This window comes from Euwallacea fornicatus, chromosome 18 (genome assembly GCF_040115645.1).
Source record: "Euwallacea fornicatus isolate EFF26 chromosome 18, ASM4011564v1, whole genome shotgun sequence".
NCBI classification, from domain to species: domain Eukaryota; kingdom Metazoa; phylum Arthropoda; class Insecta; order Coleoptera; family Curculionidae; genus Euwallacea; species Euwallacea fornicatus.
The window spans coordinates 3,599,029-3,617,266 of record NC_089558.1 but is presented as its reverse complement, the minus strand read 5'-3'; the positions used below and the strand labels follow the sequence as shown (position 1 = coordinate 3,617,266).

General features: G+C 38.1%; 1 protein-coding gene across 6 annotated transcripts in view; it reads left to right on the top strand.

Moving 5' to 3' along the window:
- Positions 1-18,238, top strand: part of LOC136344827 (zinc finger protein rotund-like) — a 131,932-nt gene that overhangs the window by 44,613 nt on the left and 69,081 nt on the right. For 2 of the 6 annotated variants that reach the window (XM_066292650.1, XM_066292647.1), the window contains exons 2-3: positions 2,642-3,199; positions 5,329-5,490. In XM_066292650.1, coding sequence (XP_066148747.1) covers positions 2,885-3,199; positions 5,329-5,490 — 477 coding nt within the window. In that variant the 5' untranslated portion in view covers positions 2,642-2,884. Of the gene's footprint in view, positions 1-2,641; positions 3,200-5,328; positions 5,491-18,238 lie in introns of those variants that run through there. The other 4 variants (XM_066292653.1, XM_066292652.1, XM_066292648.1 and 1 more) reach the window with 3 other exon arrangements.

Sequence of the window (18,238 nt, the reverse complement as noted above, 5' to 3'; positions counted from 1 at the left end):
TTGCCATTTGTACGTTTCCCAAATCTTAACAGGGGTGTTGGATACCTATAAGAAAACTTACTTTGAATTTCTGCTTGATTTAAATATCAGGGTGACTCACCTTCTTCGAGTTTTTGTGAGTCGAGTATAAGGAGAGAATTTAGCAGGTTTTTTAAGTCCCTATTTTACCGTCTTATTGGATGGCTTTTAAAGTTCAAGTATGTAATTTTTTTGAGCAGAAGTATTAATTAAAATTTTTAATTATTTAGTATTTTTTGCGGCGTTTTTTATATTGTTGGTTTGCTTTTTGGAAAAAGTGTTTTCCTTCTTGATTGATTGCACTCTTTTGTGCTTTTTTGAGAATTGTCAAATTACGGCTTGACTGGTGTTGGCACGAAAGCTTCTTTCATTATTCTCTTCTGTCTTTTTCCATGCAATTTCCGAATATTTTTGTAATTTTCATAAAAACTGTAGAAAACTTCCTATACGACAATCCACACTTTGAGCCAACGGTGCAAACTAACTTTTTATTCATGATGTTTGTTGAACATTTTATTAAGTGAAAACCGTTTCGTTGGGGTTTTGAGAGAATTGATCAAACTTTTGTCAATCAGTCATTATAAAGTCATGTCATTGTATTTTGAAGTACGTCTTCAAAGTACAGTCTTTATCGGATCACTTTTTTATATTACGGAAGTTTGACAACATTGCGGTTGGCCATTTTTTGAATTGTGGCTGTTGATATCCTCACCGACGTTGCCGCACTGACCTTTTATTTTTGATTTAGAAGTAATTAGATCTCTAGATCTCTCTACAAAAGGACGATTTCACCCATCATCTATGCTTCTGTTTGGTGTTCGCACAAATTGTCTCCGAACTTGCTGTGCATTTTTTATTTTGACATCACAGTGCCTGTCACAATTTAAGCAGTATGCGTCTATCCTTATTAGGGACTCTTCTACCAGAGGAAAAAGCTTTTTTGGCATGCAATATAAAATGCAAATTTGATACAGCTGGGGTGGGCAGAAGGCTTGAGTTCGACAGATTTTTCCTCGAGGAATATCAATCGTTTCAAATCGTCAAATCAATGGGTGATACTACTTTCTCTTGGGGTTCAATTTACATTGGTTTCGGATTATGGAGTAACCTTCTTGGGCGTTTTAAATTGTCAAACCGAAATTTTGGATCTGTCAACTGTGTCGTAAAACTACGGATTTCCACAAGGCAGAAACAATAGGCGTATTCAAGGCCTCGAATCGTTGCTAATGACCTATGTAATGTCTCACTCTTACATATTCCCGTAGATTCAGATCCACTGTTTCCATCGCGTGACCGATTCGATGCGCTGCAAGTGCCTGAAGCGACCAATTAGGTCTCGTTGTCGAACGGTGGTGCTGCCAACAATATAGAAAAAAACCTACACCCGGGGGTACCAAACACCCTTGGAGAACGAAGTCAAAAAGATGTTATATTGTATGTACCGTAATAGTAGTAATTAGGGAACTTTAAGATTTGTCAAAGAGTTTGGTTTAATTTGGGACTCTAAAGCACGTTTTCTATTAATCTACTCATCTTGCAATTTTAAGGCCAGTTTTTGTGGAATTTTAAATTTGTTCTCTTGTTTCTTTTGGCTTCTTCTTTTCACGCTCACTTTTCCTTTCGTTTCTTCAGGTTCGTGGTTCGCGTCCGACTCTCAACGATGGAAAAAACTACTCATCTTTTTCCATGTAGAAATTCAAATATTGGATTTTAGTTTCCAATCGCATAAATGAAAGTTTTTCATCGCTTCTCGTTTAAATAACTCCGCCGGAAACATCAACTATCGGAATAATTATTAAACTTGGCAAAAAATACTAATAATAATTGTTCATTATTAATATGTAATTACTTTTGAAGCTAAATGATTTTTGATAAAGCTGGAATAATTAATTCAAACAAAATACGAGCCCCGCCGATTCGACTGGTGTATTTTTTCATTTTCTGCACATTATAATAACAAAATACCGAATTTAATTATCGGCCGTCTATATAATATCGAACCGGAATATAATGATAAATTATATATTAATTTTTGCCCGGGCATATTAAAACATATTATAAACGAATCATACAAATAATAATTACGAAATACACTCATTTGAAAGCTTTTTAAAATTTAATTAAAATATTTTAATAACCACCGCCTACAAATGCTAATAAATGCTTTAACATTCGAATTCAGGCAAATAACGAAAATATATTAACGTTAAATTATATTATACAAAATTAATATTGTGTGCATTTGGTAAATTTTTAATGGAGCCCAAGTTATTATGTTTTTGCAGTTATTAATAATATTATTATTCCTTTGTTTTTGATACACCGAAAGATTTAATTTAATTTAAAAGAAAGCTCACTTTAATTTGAAATAACGCTGATGTCGAATGCTTTTTGAGGTTTTATCCATTACGAAGATGAAAATTTAATATTCCCGCTCGATGAATAATAATTCCAGAAAGGAATCGAATATCAAATACCTCGTTTCTCCGGTAATGACTCCAAGTAATGTTCAGGTCGGGGTTGTTGGAGGAATCGATTATTAAAATAGTTCGAGAACAAGACTGAATTTTTGTCATTAATCCAGTTTCCCAGTTTTCCCAAGAAAGCCATTATCACGTTTTAGCTCTCACAGCTTAAAGACTATTCGACAACCAACACACAAAACTATCCCATGGGTTAGAGTCGCCGCAACGCCACTTTAAACCGTCATAGTTCCTCCAAGTCTACCAAGTTCCTATTAAGAAGCAAGAAATCTATATTAAAGCATATTTTACTATACAGTAGAAACAAAGAGAAGCTTAAGATATTTTAATACCCCTCTAATAGCCAGTAAGACAGACTTAGAGACAAGTTAAGCCTAATCCAGATGTTTAAGCAACTCTTCGGCCCCAAAATGACCACGATCCGGCCCATTCCGGAGGCGGTGATGGACAGCTCAGACTCCAGCGATTCTTGTGGTACTGTAAACAACAACGAGACAAGTTTGAGCTTATACAAGCCGGCTCTGAAGTATAACGAAATAATGAATAAACTGGATAGTTACAATAACAACCAACTCTTGCTGCCCACTCAGTTCTATAAGACTCTGCTGGCCAAGGCGGTGATAGCCAGCAGTAATGGAGACGACAAGAACAACGTTTACAAGAACATGTTTTTTGGGAAAGACAGGGATTTCGATCAGGTAACGATATCAATCGATGAAATTTCGATTTCTGAAAAGTTCCCATTTTCCTTAAATTTAATCTGTCAATGCTGATTTTTTGTCCTCCTTGTGCTCGAAATTGGGCATAAAAAACCTGACCAGATTCTGCGAAGTGGAGTCCAAATTCGCCGTACTAAAAGCGAAAGTTCGCAGAGGAATTCTCGAATTTTGACGAATTTTTTAATTTCCTTGTGACAATTCTGTTTTCCTACGAGCGTGCGCTAAAGTGTCTTTACCGCGCACATTTTCGAGCTGACAGTGAAGGTTTACCGCAGGTGTGCTGTAAAAAGTTTTACTGCGCGCAAATCATAGTGGCATGTGCCAATATGAAAACTTTTGTGGATATTGGACATTGATGTCAGTGTGGTAATAAAACTCTTTACTGTACGTTTGGCTGTGAAATCTTTACCACCCGCTTATATTTAATTGAAGTTTTACCGAAGACAAAAAGTTTAACACACTTGCGGTTGGAGTATAAATACGCCACCTAACACGTGGGGCAGTGCGTTTACCGCACTCGATTGCATTCAGTGTTCGGTCACTTGTTAGGTAAAAAACTATGACGCTGGTCATTATCCGCTCGCTACGACAGAAAATTCACAAATTTCAAAATCCGGAAAAACTCATGAAGGTTCTACTTAAAGTAGTAACTTCTATTGACTATGAAGGGGCGACAGAGGCACTTGGTACCCTCGTAACTGTATCATTTAAACCAGAGAGGGGATCGGACCGTTTCATTCATCAGAATTCCGTTGGCTTTTGGGGCTTTGTCAGACTTCAGTTTCATTATTAAGCCTGAAAGGCCAGTTTTGCAGAGTTCAGTAGAAAAAGTAAAAATGTCAGTTTGATTGACCTGAAACTAATAATTTCATTTTTTCAAAACCACATTGTTTCCTGTAATCTTATCGCCAAGCAATTTTGGACTAACATGAACAATCTAATTACGACGAATAAAAGGCAAAAAACGCACTTTTATACAATTTCAATTATTTATTGAGTGCCAATTTGGTTACAAGTTTTTTTGGGGCACTCGATCAAACCATGGAATTAAATTAATTATTGTTAACATCTTACTGGGGGCACAAAACACGTGTCCCTGTGGCGCACACACATGACAAATTATTGTACGGGTACAGTGAAATTGCCCTTGTTTTCCCGTTTAGTTTGCCATTTAATTTGCTGTTCAAAAATACAATAATTACAGATGAAAAAAGTATGATGTTTATGGCAAACGATCGAGGAACGGGGACTTTTAAATGGTCTTCGGCCATCAAGAAAAACACCTCAATTAAAATATTGATTGAGACCCGAAATTGACATTTTACGTGTTCACTATACAAAGGAAAATTCGAATTAGGCACGGAAACGATGTCTAAATTATTGAAACTCATTCCCTCTTGAACAGTCAATATATTAATAAAATCCCCAATCATCGAACCGACAAAACTTCAGTAAATTAAATAAATTAAAAATGAGCTTTTTCAAAAAATAAGACTGATTTTTAATGTTCCTATAATCTGACAAGCAGTAGCGGATGCATTAGCTGAGAAATAAAAAATAAAAAAACTATAAAAGGAAGAAATAATTTCGTTATATTGCTCTATTGCCCTATGAGGGCTCTCTGGAACACGACAACAAACACGCCAATAAAACTTGTGGCGGACCGAGGACAATTTTCAAGTAAGAATCAGGGGCAACGAAAAAACAGGGTCGTACCGTAAAAAAAAAATAAAAGGAAACATTTTCAGGTTTGGCAGTCAGCATTTATAGACAGCATAAAAATCGCAAGCCACTGCTTATCATGGCCGTTAACAGCTCTTAATTACCACAAAGCAGGAGCGTACACAACACAATTTTCAATTAAGAACGGTTGCGTTAATTTGTTGGATGGTAATAGGCTGCGATCAAAGCTCTTTATAAGTTGAAAAATTACGGGTGCAAAAAAGCAGGGGTGTACACGTCGCAATTTTGAATTGAAAAATAACGTAAGATGTAAATGCTGCTGCAAGCAAATGTCTCGCAGTGGCGCGAATGAAGCGCAGCAAACGAGCTTTCAGAATCTCTTTGGTTCGTGAAATTTCTCAGCTTAAAACACGTTTGTTTTTCAGAAGGCATTCGGATGGGACACATCACAAACCGGGGGCAACCCACCAGGCCCCCAGGGTGGGGGCATGGGCGGCCAGGGGGCACAAGGGTTGGTGCATTGGATGAGTGTAATGGCCGAGCACATGGATCCCGCGATGTCTCATTACATGGGGTGGAACCAAGAGGTAAGTCAACCCTTTTCGCCTTCTTCTTTTGTGTACCTGAGGCCATCAAAAAAACATTTCGTGTCCCAGATTGTGCTCTCCCTCTTTGTGCTTAGATTTATCGGATCCAAATTGCCTTCTGCTTCCAAAACGTATTGACATTTTAATTTATTCCGTGTTCCGTTTTGTCCATAAATCATCCCGGGATTCAATGAATTTGTCTCCAGTTCTAAACTGCGTTTTGACTACGTTTTGTTTCTTCCACATACAATGGATAACAATAGGGGAGCCGGGAAAGGAAAGGAAGCAAAACAGACGAGTCATTGGCTACCTGGTGGAACGAATGCGTAGACATAGGGATGATTATCTTTTTCTTCCAGCATGAATAGCTTGTTTTAGACTTTTTCCTATACATGGTTATTTTTGTGGTCGCTTCTGTGCGATATTGGGAGAAATTAATGATGTTAGTTACGGTTTGTAGTCGTTGCGGTGTTTGCTTATTAACACTGCTTTTCTCTGGTTTCGTTTAATTTAACGTCCAAAAATCTGCCTGGGATTTCCCATAGTTTTACCGTGAATTTAGTCTTGACCCAGCCGAACGCGCTACGCCCACTTGTCGCCCGAGAGAGAGTGTCAATCCGAGAGCATTGATAAGAAGGGAGGCATAAGTATCTAATATTAGGAATTAATGTGGCAGAGCAGATGCTAAAACCATTACAAAATCCTAAAGTGGTTACAAGTGGCTTAATCGAACCCAAAAGATTTATCGCATAGTTGAAGTGGGTCGGCGAAATGAATCTTACAGTTTTCAACAGGATCGGTGTAGGAACAGAAAGTGAATAACCATCAAAGATACTGAGGCAAAACCTTTACAAAAGGAAGATTCCGGTTTGGTTCATTGGTAGAAATGAAAAGGTCAGATTATTGAATATTTCTAAGACTTAAAATTGAACAAAATTCACTGAAAAAATTGACTTTTCGGAGAGTCAAACTGTGCAAAATTTGATTACGTTTAATTAAAGAAATAGTTAAGACATTAGACCTCAGGGAATAGTGCGACACTGTTTGTGGTTAGATTCATTCAGCAAATTCACACATTACCGAATACCCGAAGACTAAACTTTATTATTTTATATTTTTTATCTGAACTTCGCTCAGGCATAAGGTTCTAGAGCTCTAAAACGGATATAAGGGTACAGGGTGTTTCGTAAACATACCTATAAACCTGCAGGGAATATAAAGTTCATAAAAACAAATACTTAGATAGCATTAAGTTAGGTCCGAAATCATTTCGTTTTCAAGTTACAGAGTGTTTAGTGTCATTTGTTTTTATTTTTTTTATATTTCAAAAACGGCTTAGAATAAGGCCCATGAAATTAGGGATACGATATAATGCAATAAATATGCATATTCTGGAGTAAGCAGTATATTTCCATATACACCAGAGGCGTCCGGATAGTCATTCAATGACCTGTTTTTAATGAAAAAAATTGTACGCTGCTGCTTATTTTCAATATGAATATATATATTTTTAATATCCCATCAATTCTTAATAAAAAAAAGGCCTGTCAGTGTTTTCTTGCTCCAGTACCCGTTTTCAAGGTAAATCAAATTCTTCTTCCTGTTTCTGCTAAAAAAACAATTTATTTTTTTAAGGCCAATTTTTTAAAATTCTTTCGGAGAAACTAGTTTAATTTTCTTTTAGTAAAGGTCGAGCATATGATAACAAACATATCTGAAACATGCGTACAAATTGCTCTAAAAATGTCCTAGTTTCACTGAGTATCCATTGAGGCATTATATGTTCAACAAATCATTTGTAGTTTCATTAAAAAAAAAATTGTCGAAATGCTTTAGATGAACAATTTAACTTAAATTTAAATAATAACTAAATCTTCGCATAATATTAATGTTTCGGGGCATAGTTCGCTCGATACGGAACATAACAATGTTAGACAAGTGATCGAGTAGCTAAAGTAAGAAAATCCAAAAGGGATTTATTTAAAAATCGTTGTGAAATCATTAACACTCCGAATTAACAAAAAATTGAAATAACTCTGAATCTAATGAGTTTTGAAATATGCATATATGGGTTCAATTTAGTCCTTACCTCATACCCTATCACCTCCCCAAAAGAGAACGCCGAGTTACCAGTAACCCTGTATACAACACATAATAATAATAAGAATATGAATATAAATATGTGTACGATAGAAATAATAATAAGAAATCAAACGAAAAAGTGTCAGACCTAATTTTATTTAATTTAAATATTTGTTTTCTGAGCTCTACATCTCCTGAAAGTTTTTCGGTACATTTATGAAACACCCTATATAGAGACTAATTTAATACGCCACTGTTTTTTCTGTGCGACGCATTCAACATTTTACCAATTATTAGAGTAATTACAGATCGTTAAGTAAATTCAAGGTCAAAACCTGACAAATGTTCATAGTTTTTCAATGCTCTTGGCTCTTCAAAATTGAACCTCTAAATTGCTCCATCAAGACGTTTTACCGAAACCGACCAGATCCGATGCGAAAACGGTTTCCTTTGCAGCCCCAACAACACCCAAATCCTCCCCTTGAGGTGCGGCAAATTCAAATTCCTCGACACAAAAAAAATCGCCAACCTATGCAAAAAAACTGAAGACTAATCCTCACCCCGTTCCAACCCTTCCGCTTCCTTGTCTTAAAGCGGACCATCCGACCTCTCCGCGGGGCGTCTGTAAAGAAAACGCATCCTGTATACAGGGTCCCCAGTTTTTACATAATCGGCTATTATCATATTGGATGGCCCCACATTACCATACACCGAGTGATCATCTTTTCTGAGCCCGACTAATGCGCCCTTTGCGAATCGTCCAAGTGTGAGCCTTTGTCTTACAACCGGGATCTGTTATTAGTGAGGTTAGATGTTGAAGATTAACATGCTTAATGTCTTTTCAGGGATGGTTTTATTGAATTTTAATAGACCCCGAGAACTAGGTGTGGGTCTTCCAGGGGTATATGGGAAATGCCGTTGGTACTTGCTGTTGTGTAGATGATTGTCATTTAGAATTGTGATTAGTCACTCAGAGCAAAGGCTTTAAGCTCAAAATAACCAGTTACACAAGCCTTTTTTGTCTTCACATAAAAAATTGTGTTACCCCCCCAAGAAGGGGTGTCACACAATTTTTTCTACGAGGCAAAAAAAGCAGTTACACTGAACAATTTTTTGCTCCCAGTATATCAAACCGGCTTATTAAATCGCTGCGAAGGGGTAAGGAAATGTGTGAATACCATAAGGGCGAGAAAATTCGCTTCGTCACATTGTTTTGCGTACGGGATTAGCATGCGTGTTTGAATAACCGAATTAGTAACCGACACAAAAGGCCTTTGCTTTTTATTCATTAAAAAATTGCAGTGTGAAATTTGATTTCTGGGTGTTACAGATGTTGACTCGGAGCATGTACACTTCAATTTGGTGGTCTAATTACCGAGATATCGACGATTAAAGTATGAGAACTGACATTGATCAAATAAAACTTTAATGGTTTTCCAAGATTTTTTTTCGCAGTTTTTAGCCAACTATAGAATTATAGTATTGATATAATTAATATAATAATAATTATTATTATTATTTAAAAAAATATATATATACGTTTTTGAATATTTTTTAGGCCAAAATCGAGATCTCTAGTGGCGTAGAGGGAGTTTATGAATTTTCTTAAATATTTAAAAACCGCGAAATGGTAGCTCTGACAATTGTTTACTTATAAATAGAACCCCCTTGGAGGCTCTCGAGCGTTGGACACTTAAATCAAATTTATGTGTCCATGCCGGACCAAGAGGTAGAGAATTTTTTCAAATAATTGAAAACAACGAAACAATGCTCAAAATAGGGATTTAGAGATGCCCACTGGTTTTATGTGTTTAAACCATACTAATTCTGTGATAATTGATGTTTTTTGGGAATTTTTAAACTCATAGCCGAAGTTCTCAGCGCCCTTTGAGCCGCCTAAATCGTTGTGTGTGTGTGTGTCATTGTGGACGGGCCGTTAGGCCTTCGGTTAGAATCACATAATTAAATGTATCGAATAATTCACGTATCTCGGGAACTGAAAAAGATGTCACAACCCATTTATTTACACGTATGTGTTGGGTTCGTTGAGGCGATCGTTCTCGAAACACGTAGCGTTCAGAGCTGCATATCTACAGAAAAATGATAGGGAAGCAACTAATTTGCACATATTTTCCATTGCGAATTTTGCTTACCTGATGACTCGACTAATAACATATCCACTTCATCTCCATAGCCGATCTACATTGTTTTCTATGTAGTTACCTTCAAGAGCGCAATTTTTTCACACGCCCATCAAAATTCACTTACATACATCGTTTTTGCATAATCCGCAAAAGGTGTCTCACTAATGATCCACCTCTGGTAATCCTTCCTTTATTTCACTCATGATCCTTTTCGAAAACCATTCACCCAACACCACAACCGGTAATTATCCTTTTCGTAACGCTAAAGTGACTTTTAAGGGAAAATTGAAGTAGTGTGATGTTTAACTGCCTAAGGAATTATTGCTTAATATAGTCAACATTACTGCTTTACGCCCTTTCTTGCATTTCCATGAAAAGAATCTCCGCCTAGTTAAAAATTCCGAGATAATGACCATTAGCATAATCCACTTGGAACTGCACAAGGGGACAAAAGGGAATCCATGGAGTGCCTATGATGCCGTTTATGTAAATATTTGAGTACTAAAAATGCTTATTAGGAGTGAGACAATCGGGGAAGATAGATGGTGTTTTAGGATAGTACAGTCATCGTGAGAAAGACTATAGAGGGATGCATCTAGAGGCTGCACCCGGCGTATGCTAAATACAGGGTTGAAAGTGAAGATAACTGCAAATTCAAGGGGTAACTTAGTGTGACGCAGTTAACATTAAGATAGTGCCTGTTAATGTTAACACGTATTTCAATGCAGAAAATTAGCAAAGTGGCAACATCATATGTGCATTGTTGCAATTAATTATATATATTTAATTATGAATTTATTTGAATTAAAATACGCAATTTAAAACGCTCTCGATTATTCTCAGTAGGAAAGCAAAAGTGGCCTCCAGACAAAAGAACAATAACACCTCTAAAACATATGTGTGTAGGGCTATTAAAGGGATTTTTCTTTATTTAATCTCTTCCCACGCCAAGTCATTGACTCTTCTTCAATCTTACACAGGGGGTTGCCCCGGAAACAGCAGATGTATTAGGCCTCTCATCACTTAAGATCGATAATATAAAATCTTTTTTCCTCCAAATCAGACGGTTTTCGAATCTAAAAAAAAAAAAGAAGGAAACCAAAGGTCTTTTGGCACGAGTTGTTTACACATTTTTTTCCGTAAAAAAGGTACCCACAAAAACACCAACAACCTGCAGTCTTTTCGAGCGGGTAAAAACCGATGTAAGCCAAGTGCAAATTTGCCTTAAAAAGCAGTTGAAAAACGGCGGATAAAAACGATTTTAAGCTCTTTTTAGACTATTTTTTTGTATCGAACACATTTGTCGCATCACCGGACCCCCTAATGACGACTATAGTCGGCACGAAAACACTCAGCAGAGACGTTACCATGTGTGTGTGCGTGTTATGTGACGGAGATGTGAAAAAATGCCCGACAGGCAACGTGTAAAAAAACGTCTATTCTGGAATTCTAATGAGCTGAAATGAGCAGCAGCACATGTAATTCGATACTTTTTGTAAACTTCTCTTTTTGTTTTGAAATGAGGCACGGAAATTTAACAAGCACAAATCCAGGAATTTGTTTGTGAAGACATCCAGAAATTGCAATTCTAGTTTTCCCGTTGTGAAGGCAGGTCGATACCCGAAGTGCGTGATTTAATAAGCGCAATATTAATAAAGGCGAAAACTTATCATTTCTTCGTCAGTGCGCGGTGGAGTGTCACTTTCCACCCTTGTTAGGGAATGGGTATTTACTGCATAGTTTGGCCAAGTGCAATGGTATGCGTAAAAGTTTCCGCACTTGTAGCGTGCACAGGTGCAGAAAGAGTTCTTGCTAGGAAGCACACGTAGCGGAGCACGGCCATGCGGCCGAGTGCGGAAAGTTTGCTTTTCACATGCTCGTTGAGGAATCACCACCATCATCATTACAACTTTCTTGCGTCCTTTGCTCAGGTGGTTGGACATCTTCCCGTCGCAGAGGGCGATTTAGGTTAAGTCTTCTCTTAAGTCTAAGCCTCAACATCCTAAGTTTGTTGTTCGTGTTCTTTCTCGACGTAAAAAGACCGAAAAATCCGTTGATTCACAAGTTTGGAAAGAAATCCTGGATGCTCCAACCGCCAAAAGACAAACGCCTAATCAGGGATCGTCCCAGCTTCCGGTAGACAAAAAACAAGACCTCATCTGCATAGGCGCTCACCTCGCTAACCCCATTCAAACTCCTGTTTGAGACAAAAAATTTAACCCTTAATTTTTTTGTCTTCTACCCTATAATTTTTTATCTACAACCATTCTCTTACCTGTTTTCTCACGATGCGAACGCATAAAAGCATCATCTATCTTCCATTTGTCTCATGGATATGCCACTTTGCATATGCCAGGGGCACGCATTAAGACTAAGCAAACTCGCATAAATTAATAAGGGATGCATTGTGGAGGGCGCATTTGCATACTAGGAATTGATGTAAATGCACCCATTATTCCAAATCTCGAAACTATACGCTCCTGACCCCTAAATGCGAACGTTCAAGGCTAGTTGGGTTCTCACCTGGGGCTTCGTTAGCGCCAACACTTCGACGCCGACGTCCTTTGGGAGAGCGTCGGGACGCGCGCCTCGGCTCTAATTATCGCGCCGTCGACGCCGCTTCCAACCTTCGCAATTGCGTTGTAGTTGTCCAACGTCGAGGGAGTGAGTTATGGAGATATACGCTACAAACAAAATAGTAATGGATAGGGATAGGTCGGTAATGGAGATCTCCTAGTAGAAATATGCACAGGGTGTTTTTTAAGTGCGTTCGATCGCCGCTTGGTTGGGATTGCATGGTTAAATTAGAAAAATTATGAAATTTTCGCAATTTTGACACACGCTCAAAGTGGTTTCTGAGATATTGGGCAAAGTAATTGAGAAGTAACCATCTCAGAGGCCATTCGGCACATAACATTCTACGAGGAAGAGCTCCATAACCGACAAATCTCTCTAATTTAATCAATTTTGTGGCTTCCGCCGTTTCAGAAATAGGAGTGCTCAATACAACTTAAAACAGACATCCTGTATAAGAGGGTCACGGAGAGATGGGCGTGGGTTTATATAGGCAAATTCATCTTAATTGTCTGGCAAAAAGGAGAGTTCTACCGTCGGAAACATCGTGAAAGATGTTATTTTTTATAATATTTTGAAAACAAGACATGAAGGTATCGCTCGAAAACCGATAAAGATAGCTACGCATCGGGTGCTGGAAAATGTTCTTTGCAATGATGGAAATGAAAAAAATCGCATATTATTCAGGAAGTTCTATTTGTAAAAGTAAAGTTAGAGCGACCCAAACGTAACAAATATATATTTTAAAAATATAGAACTAACAGCCTCAGAAAGGCCTCAAATTACTCGAATACTCATAAGACAATTGTGCCGAAACCGATATTATTATTTTTTCTTTTTTTTTGTTGATAAGTTCACAATATTCAGTAATATACAGGGTGTTTTGTGGAAAAAATCGACTTTCCAGGACTTTACATTGCAAACTTCTTTAAAATTGGATTGAAGTCGTGTGTTCCGCTTATGTATGCCCATTTTACCCGAAAACTAATAGAGATTCTGTAAAATTAAAAAAAATCGTGACCTGAGTCTGATAAAAGAACTTTTTTTATGTCAATGGAAGATAAAAAACTCCATCCCTCTAACGTTCATTTGCAAATAAAAAAGGGGTAAACTATTTCACATAGTCCTCGGTACTTTTTTCGGATACTCCAAAAAAATCCGGTCACAAGAGATTCCTTTGCACACGAAACCGTGCATAAACAAACAGAATTAACATCGGCCCTTTGTGAGCCTGATAATGGTGCAAGTATATAGGTGCATATAAAAAGTGTTCCTGTACAGGGACGGAGAGGCCCCAAAGAAGAGATAAAAAGCCCATAAGCAACGACTTGTCAAGAGTAAAAGTCTAAATTTTTATTCTACCTCTGTCCCCCTGCATCTGCATAGTTCTCCGAAGCATAAGGGTGGCAATTTGGGTATAGCTCTTCACTCATCAACTCTGCCGGTATGCAAATTTCTCCGTGACAAAAATGCTTATTACCGAATAGACAAATGAAAGATAAATGATGTTATGGAGCTTTAGCATCGTGAGAATATTACGGATAAGAGAATGGCTTAAGATAAAAAAAAAAGTGCGGATGGGAGAATCAGCAGATGGAAAAAATTAAAGGGTTGCCCTTTTTTGTTCTTGTTTTTTGTCTTCGACGAGATAGGAAAGGTGCGCGGGTATATGCAAATTGAGGTCATTTATGTATGTGCATAAATTTTTCGATTGGTGTAGTTTTTTTGGAGGGAGAGAGATGCCGGTGATTTCGAAGAGACTTCTAACATTGGAACTTGAAGAAATTATCGACAACTCACTTTAAAAAGTGTTGCCACACCTAGCTTCACCTGGAACACTTTCCAGGGATCGCCATAAAACCACTTCAGACGTTAATAAACCAGGACGTTTATTATTCCAAGCGACTTTTCTTACCTCCCGGTATACTCCACAAATTGTGTCTGAAGCCGCCTGTTAATTCGATACTCAAGATGTTTTCATGAAAACACATGGCCGGCGGATTTATAGTCTCGACCAGATTGGACGACACATTTTCGTCATTAATATATTTTATTTATTTATGTATTTTTTCGATAGCGACACGTATTTTATTTTATTATCAAGAGATGTCCAATTAATAGTTTGTTGTTTCCTCGAATAAAAGTAAAAGAGATCCTTCCAGGGGGGCATTAAGTGGGTCGTACAAAGTCCAAACGCATAGAATAATATGATTGAATTCCTGAAAATTGCAGTTATTATTCATCCGTGGAATGAAGTAGTGAAAGCAAGAATCGTCCTGACCTCCTCGCGTCTCTTTCACGCGGAGGAATTTGGAGACTCGACCTGAGGGAAAAAAGTGGCAACAGGGCAAGATTCTTTTGTTCGAATCCTTATTGTGGCTGCAGATAGCCTGACGAAATCTGTCACAATCTATCTCATGTTGCCAAATTGTGGATCTTGTCTTTATGTAAATTTATGGATTTGCCTTCGACATTTAAGGGTTGTCGGTCTATTAGTTTCAATAAGACTTTTCTTCAGCTTAGGCTGCCCTCAAGGGTTCGCTTTTCTAAAAATTCTCATTTCTTATTAATTTGTTTCCTTGGATTTCCTGCGGGTTCATCTACAGTGGTACTTTCTTCAGTTATTGATAAACCGATATCGCATCAATTAGACCTTCGGCCAAGCCATCAGTAACCAGCTTTTCGTGTTCTTCAGCAAATGCTTTCTTCATCAGATTCCTTCAACCAACATCTTTGCCGAGAGTGTCAACATAAGTGAGTTTCGTTCGTACCACATCGTGGTCTCGTCCGTTAATTAAATTGTTTCTTCTCTAGTTCCTTGAGGAGTTTTTAGGTTCTGGTTCCTTAATTTTACTACGAGATCTTTCTTAATGATCACCTGTTAGGTCGAAGTTCCCGAATTTCTAAATTCAGATCGTTGTTGGTGTATTTCTCTTCGATTTGTGTCTTGCTTGGAAGAACTTTTCCTTCACATCTTCTCCCTGGTTTTTTCCGAATACTTGCAGAAATTCTCGCTGTTCTTTCTTGACGAATTTGAGTTAACCTAGTTGCCGTCGTGATGACTTTTCGTCCTCTGGAAGTTTTGGAATTTCAGTTTCAGCCTTCTAATTTTCACATGGTCAGTGTCGTTAGTGGACATTGTTATGACTTTCTGTACCCCGGAGGCTTTGAAATTTCTAGTTTCCGCTTTCTAATTTTCGTGTCACCAATGCCGTTAGTTTCAATTTGTGCAGTTCTGGCTTTAATTGGGAAAACTTTTCCTGTCAGATTCTCTTTCTTCCATGAATCGTAATTAACCTGATCTTATGCTTTCGCGCTTAGCTGTTTTCTTGGTTTGTCCTGTAGCTAAGTTCGACAACTCCAATTTTAGAGTTTTATTCTTTTTTCTCGAGGCTGATGGCGCGTTTAGAATCCTCCTTCGTGTTGCATCCCTCTCGGAATATAAGACAATTTTAAGAATCTATTGTAGGAGCGTGTTTCCTGAATTTCCAGATAATCCTGCCAGCTACCTTCAAGAGCAAAACCTTTTCTGTCGCTCTCTGTTTATAAAATCCCTATTCCACGACCATTCCAACTCGAGAACGTGGACATAAGGGAAATAAAAACTGGATTTTCTATATACTGTCTTGATATATGGCGTTCATTTCGAGATCTATGGTTCACGAACTGCATACGGCTACGTTGCACTTTTGGGAATGCGAGCCCAAGAAAAAGCAGGATTCAAGAAATGGCTAGCATTTATAATACGTCGGGCTGTTTGAATAATCGAAAGGCATTTTGTCACTGAGCATAACATCGGTGCTTATGAATCACATTTTCCCAAGTTGAAATCTATTTATCCCCGAAGAAGCGCGGTTCCTCATAAACGCCAGCGTTAAATCTCCATTAAGAGAGCCCGCACGATATTTCTCCACGTCAAATATATTTCTGGTTTTATGGAAAAATTCCATACGAAGCAGACAAAGAAAGCCCGAGTGCAGCCGGTGCAAAATGTAGCCGTTTATCGATATATAAAACGGTGGTATAGCTGCCTGGCCGCCGAACGAAAATAGAACAAGAAAAAATCCCAGCAACGAAAAACACGAAAAAATCGTCTTTTTTGTCGTTTTTTCGAGGTATACGGGGGTTCATGTGGCGCAAACTCGACGAACACGACTTACAGGACCGCATTTTTTTCCTTAATTCCAAACTTTGAATAGAAAACACCGAGTGGCAAAGGAAGCCTTCAAATGCCGGTTCAACAAGTGTTAAAATTGACTCAGTTAATAGCCAAAACTCTATAGAACGATTAGTACGTGTTCAAACCGGCCCTGCTACTGGTCGAAACTGCCATCATTGAAATTGTTTTTCTTTTCCAATTTTTTTCTTCTGCTTTTCCTCCGCCAACATTTCTCTTCTAAATGAACTGTCAACTGCTAGATAATGCACTTATCCATAAACTTCAAGAGGAACCTTCAAGATACTGTTCTCGTTTACTGCGCTTAGCCCGTATGCCGTAACCGAAGAAAGGTGTCTGTCCAGTTTGTTTTGTCTCAAATCTCAGCTCAGAACAAACAGTATTCTTGACAAACGTTTCCGAAAATGAGGATCTTTTCTTAGGGTCGAATTGTGCCTCAATCCGTCCCTTCGAAACTCCCCCGCGTCCTGTATCGATCGCGCGCCGCCTACGACGTCTCCCGAATGTCTAGCGACGCCGACGCCTCGACGTCGCCGATCCTGACCTGCGGCACCGCGGACGCACTTCTGCAGGTCTCCAGCAGAAGCGGCCAAGGAAGACCTGGTTGGCATGGCGGCCGGTTCTTCGACGGTTTTGTTGTGTGTTAATCGATACGATTTGGATCCGGTTGTTATTGTTTTGGTCAGAGAAGAGAAAATGAGGAAAGGGGGATTTGAAAGATTGATGGGGCTATTTGGTTTTGACGAAGATTTCATCTTGCAGGACTTGGGAAATGTGTGTGGGGTTTGGGACGGCTTGTGGAGATGATCTGAAATTTGCCCATTTTCGGATTGAAACACCAATTTCCGCATATCAGATGCTCAAACTTAAGATATTGTTCTCATCATTATCTCAAAAACCGATAGAAAGGTACTTTGGCCTTTAATTTGATTCTTTTTAGAACTGAAATAAATCCGATTAAGTCGACGGTTCAGCTCATCTCAGATTAAGTTTCGATTTTTGACAGTTACAATTTCTCGTTTCTCAATTTGATTTAATCCAAAATTCTGTAAAATTATGCTGTTAGATGAAGTCTAATTAGAACGAACTAAACCCTAAAAATATCGGTGGAAACACAGTTCCGGGTTTACTTAGAAAAATCCAGAACTCGAAACTGGCCAGCCTGCTCGTGGTCAATCTGGATTATCCATAGATTTAGGAACCTTAGCAGCCGTCAGTCTTAGTCGGGTTGGGCACAAATCGCTGTAAATCCAATTCGAAGTTGGAAATATATCTCCAAATTTACTCCCTAAAACCAATAGCAATTAGAGGTTAGTTGGGGTTGGTCCCAACCCTCGAAAATATCCTGTAAGTTCAGTTTGGACTGTCTAGAAAAATCAATTCAAATGATCTAAAAGTCCTGGAAATACTGCCTACAAAAAAGAATATCCAGATGATGGATATTCTTCCTGGATTTTAGAAAAACGAATACCATGAAGAATCTTTATATTGTTATATTGCTAATGCAGACAAGGCAGAGTATACGGTCGATAATGACAATGATGTTCTGAGAACTAAACCGTTGAATTGCTTGCCAGATAAATTAAAGGTCCTGCTAAGTTGGAGACAGAAGTTAATAATTGGTTTGGTGGACGCTATCCTGTCAGCAATATCATTTTTGCTTTGATCAGCATTTCTCCCATTCCCTGTATGGTATCGAAATCTCAAATTCTCGAACTTACAGGAATTCCTGCATCTATGATAAGCATTATTTGAAGAATTTTTTCGAAGG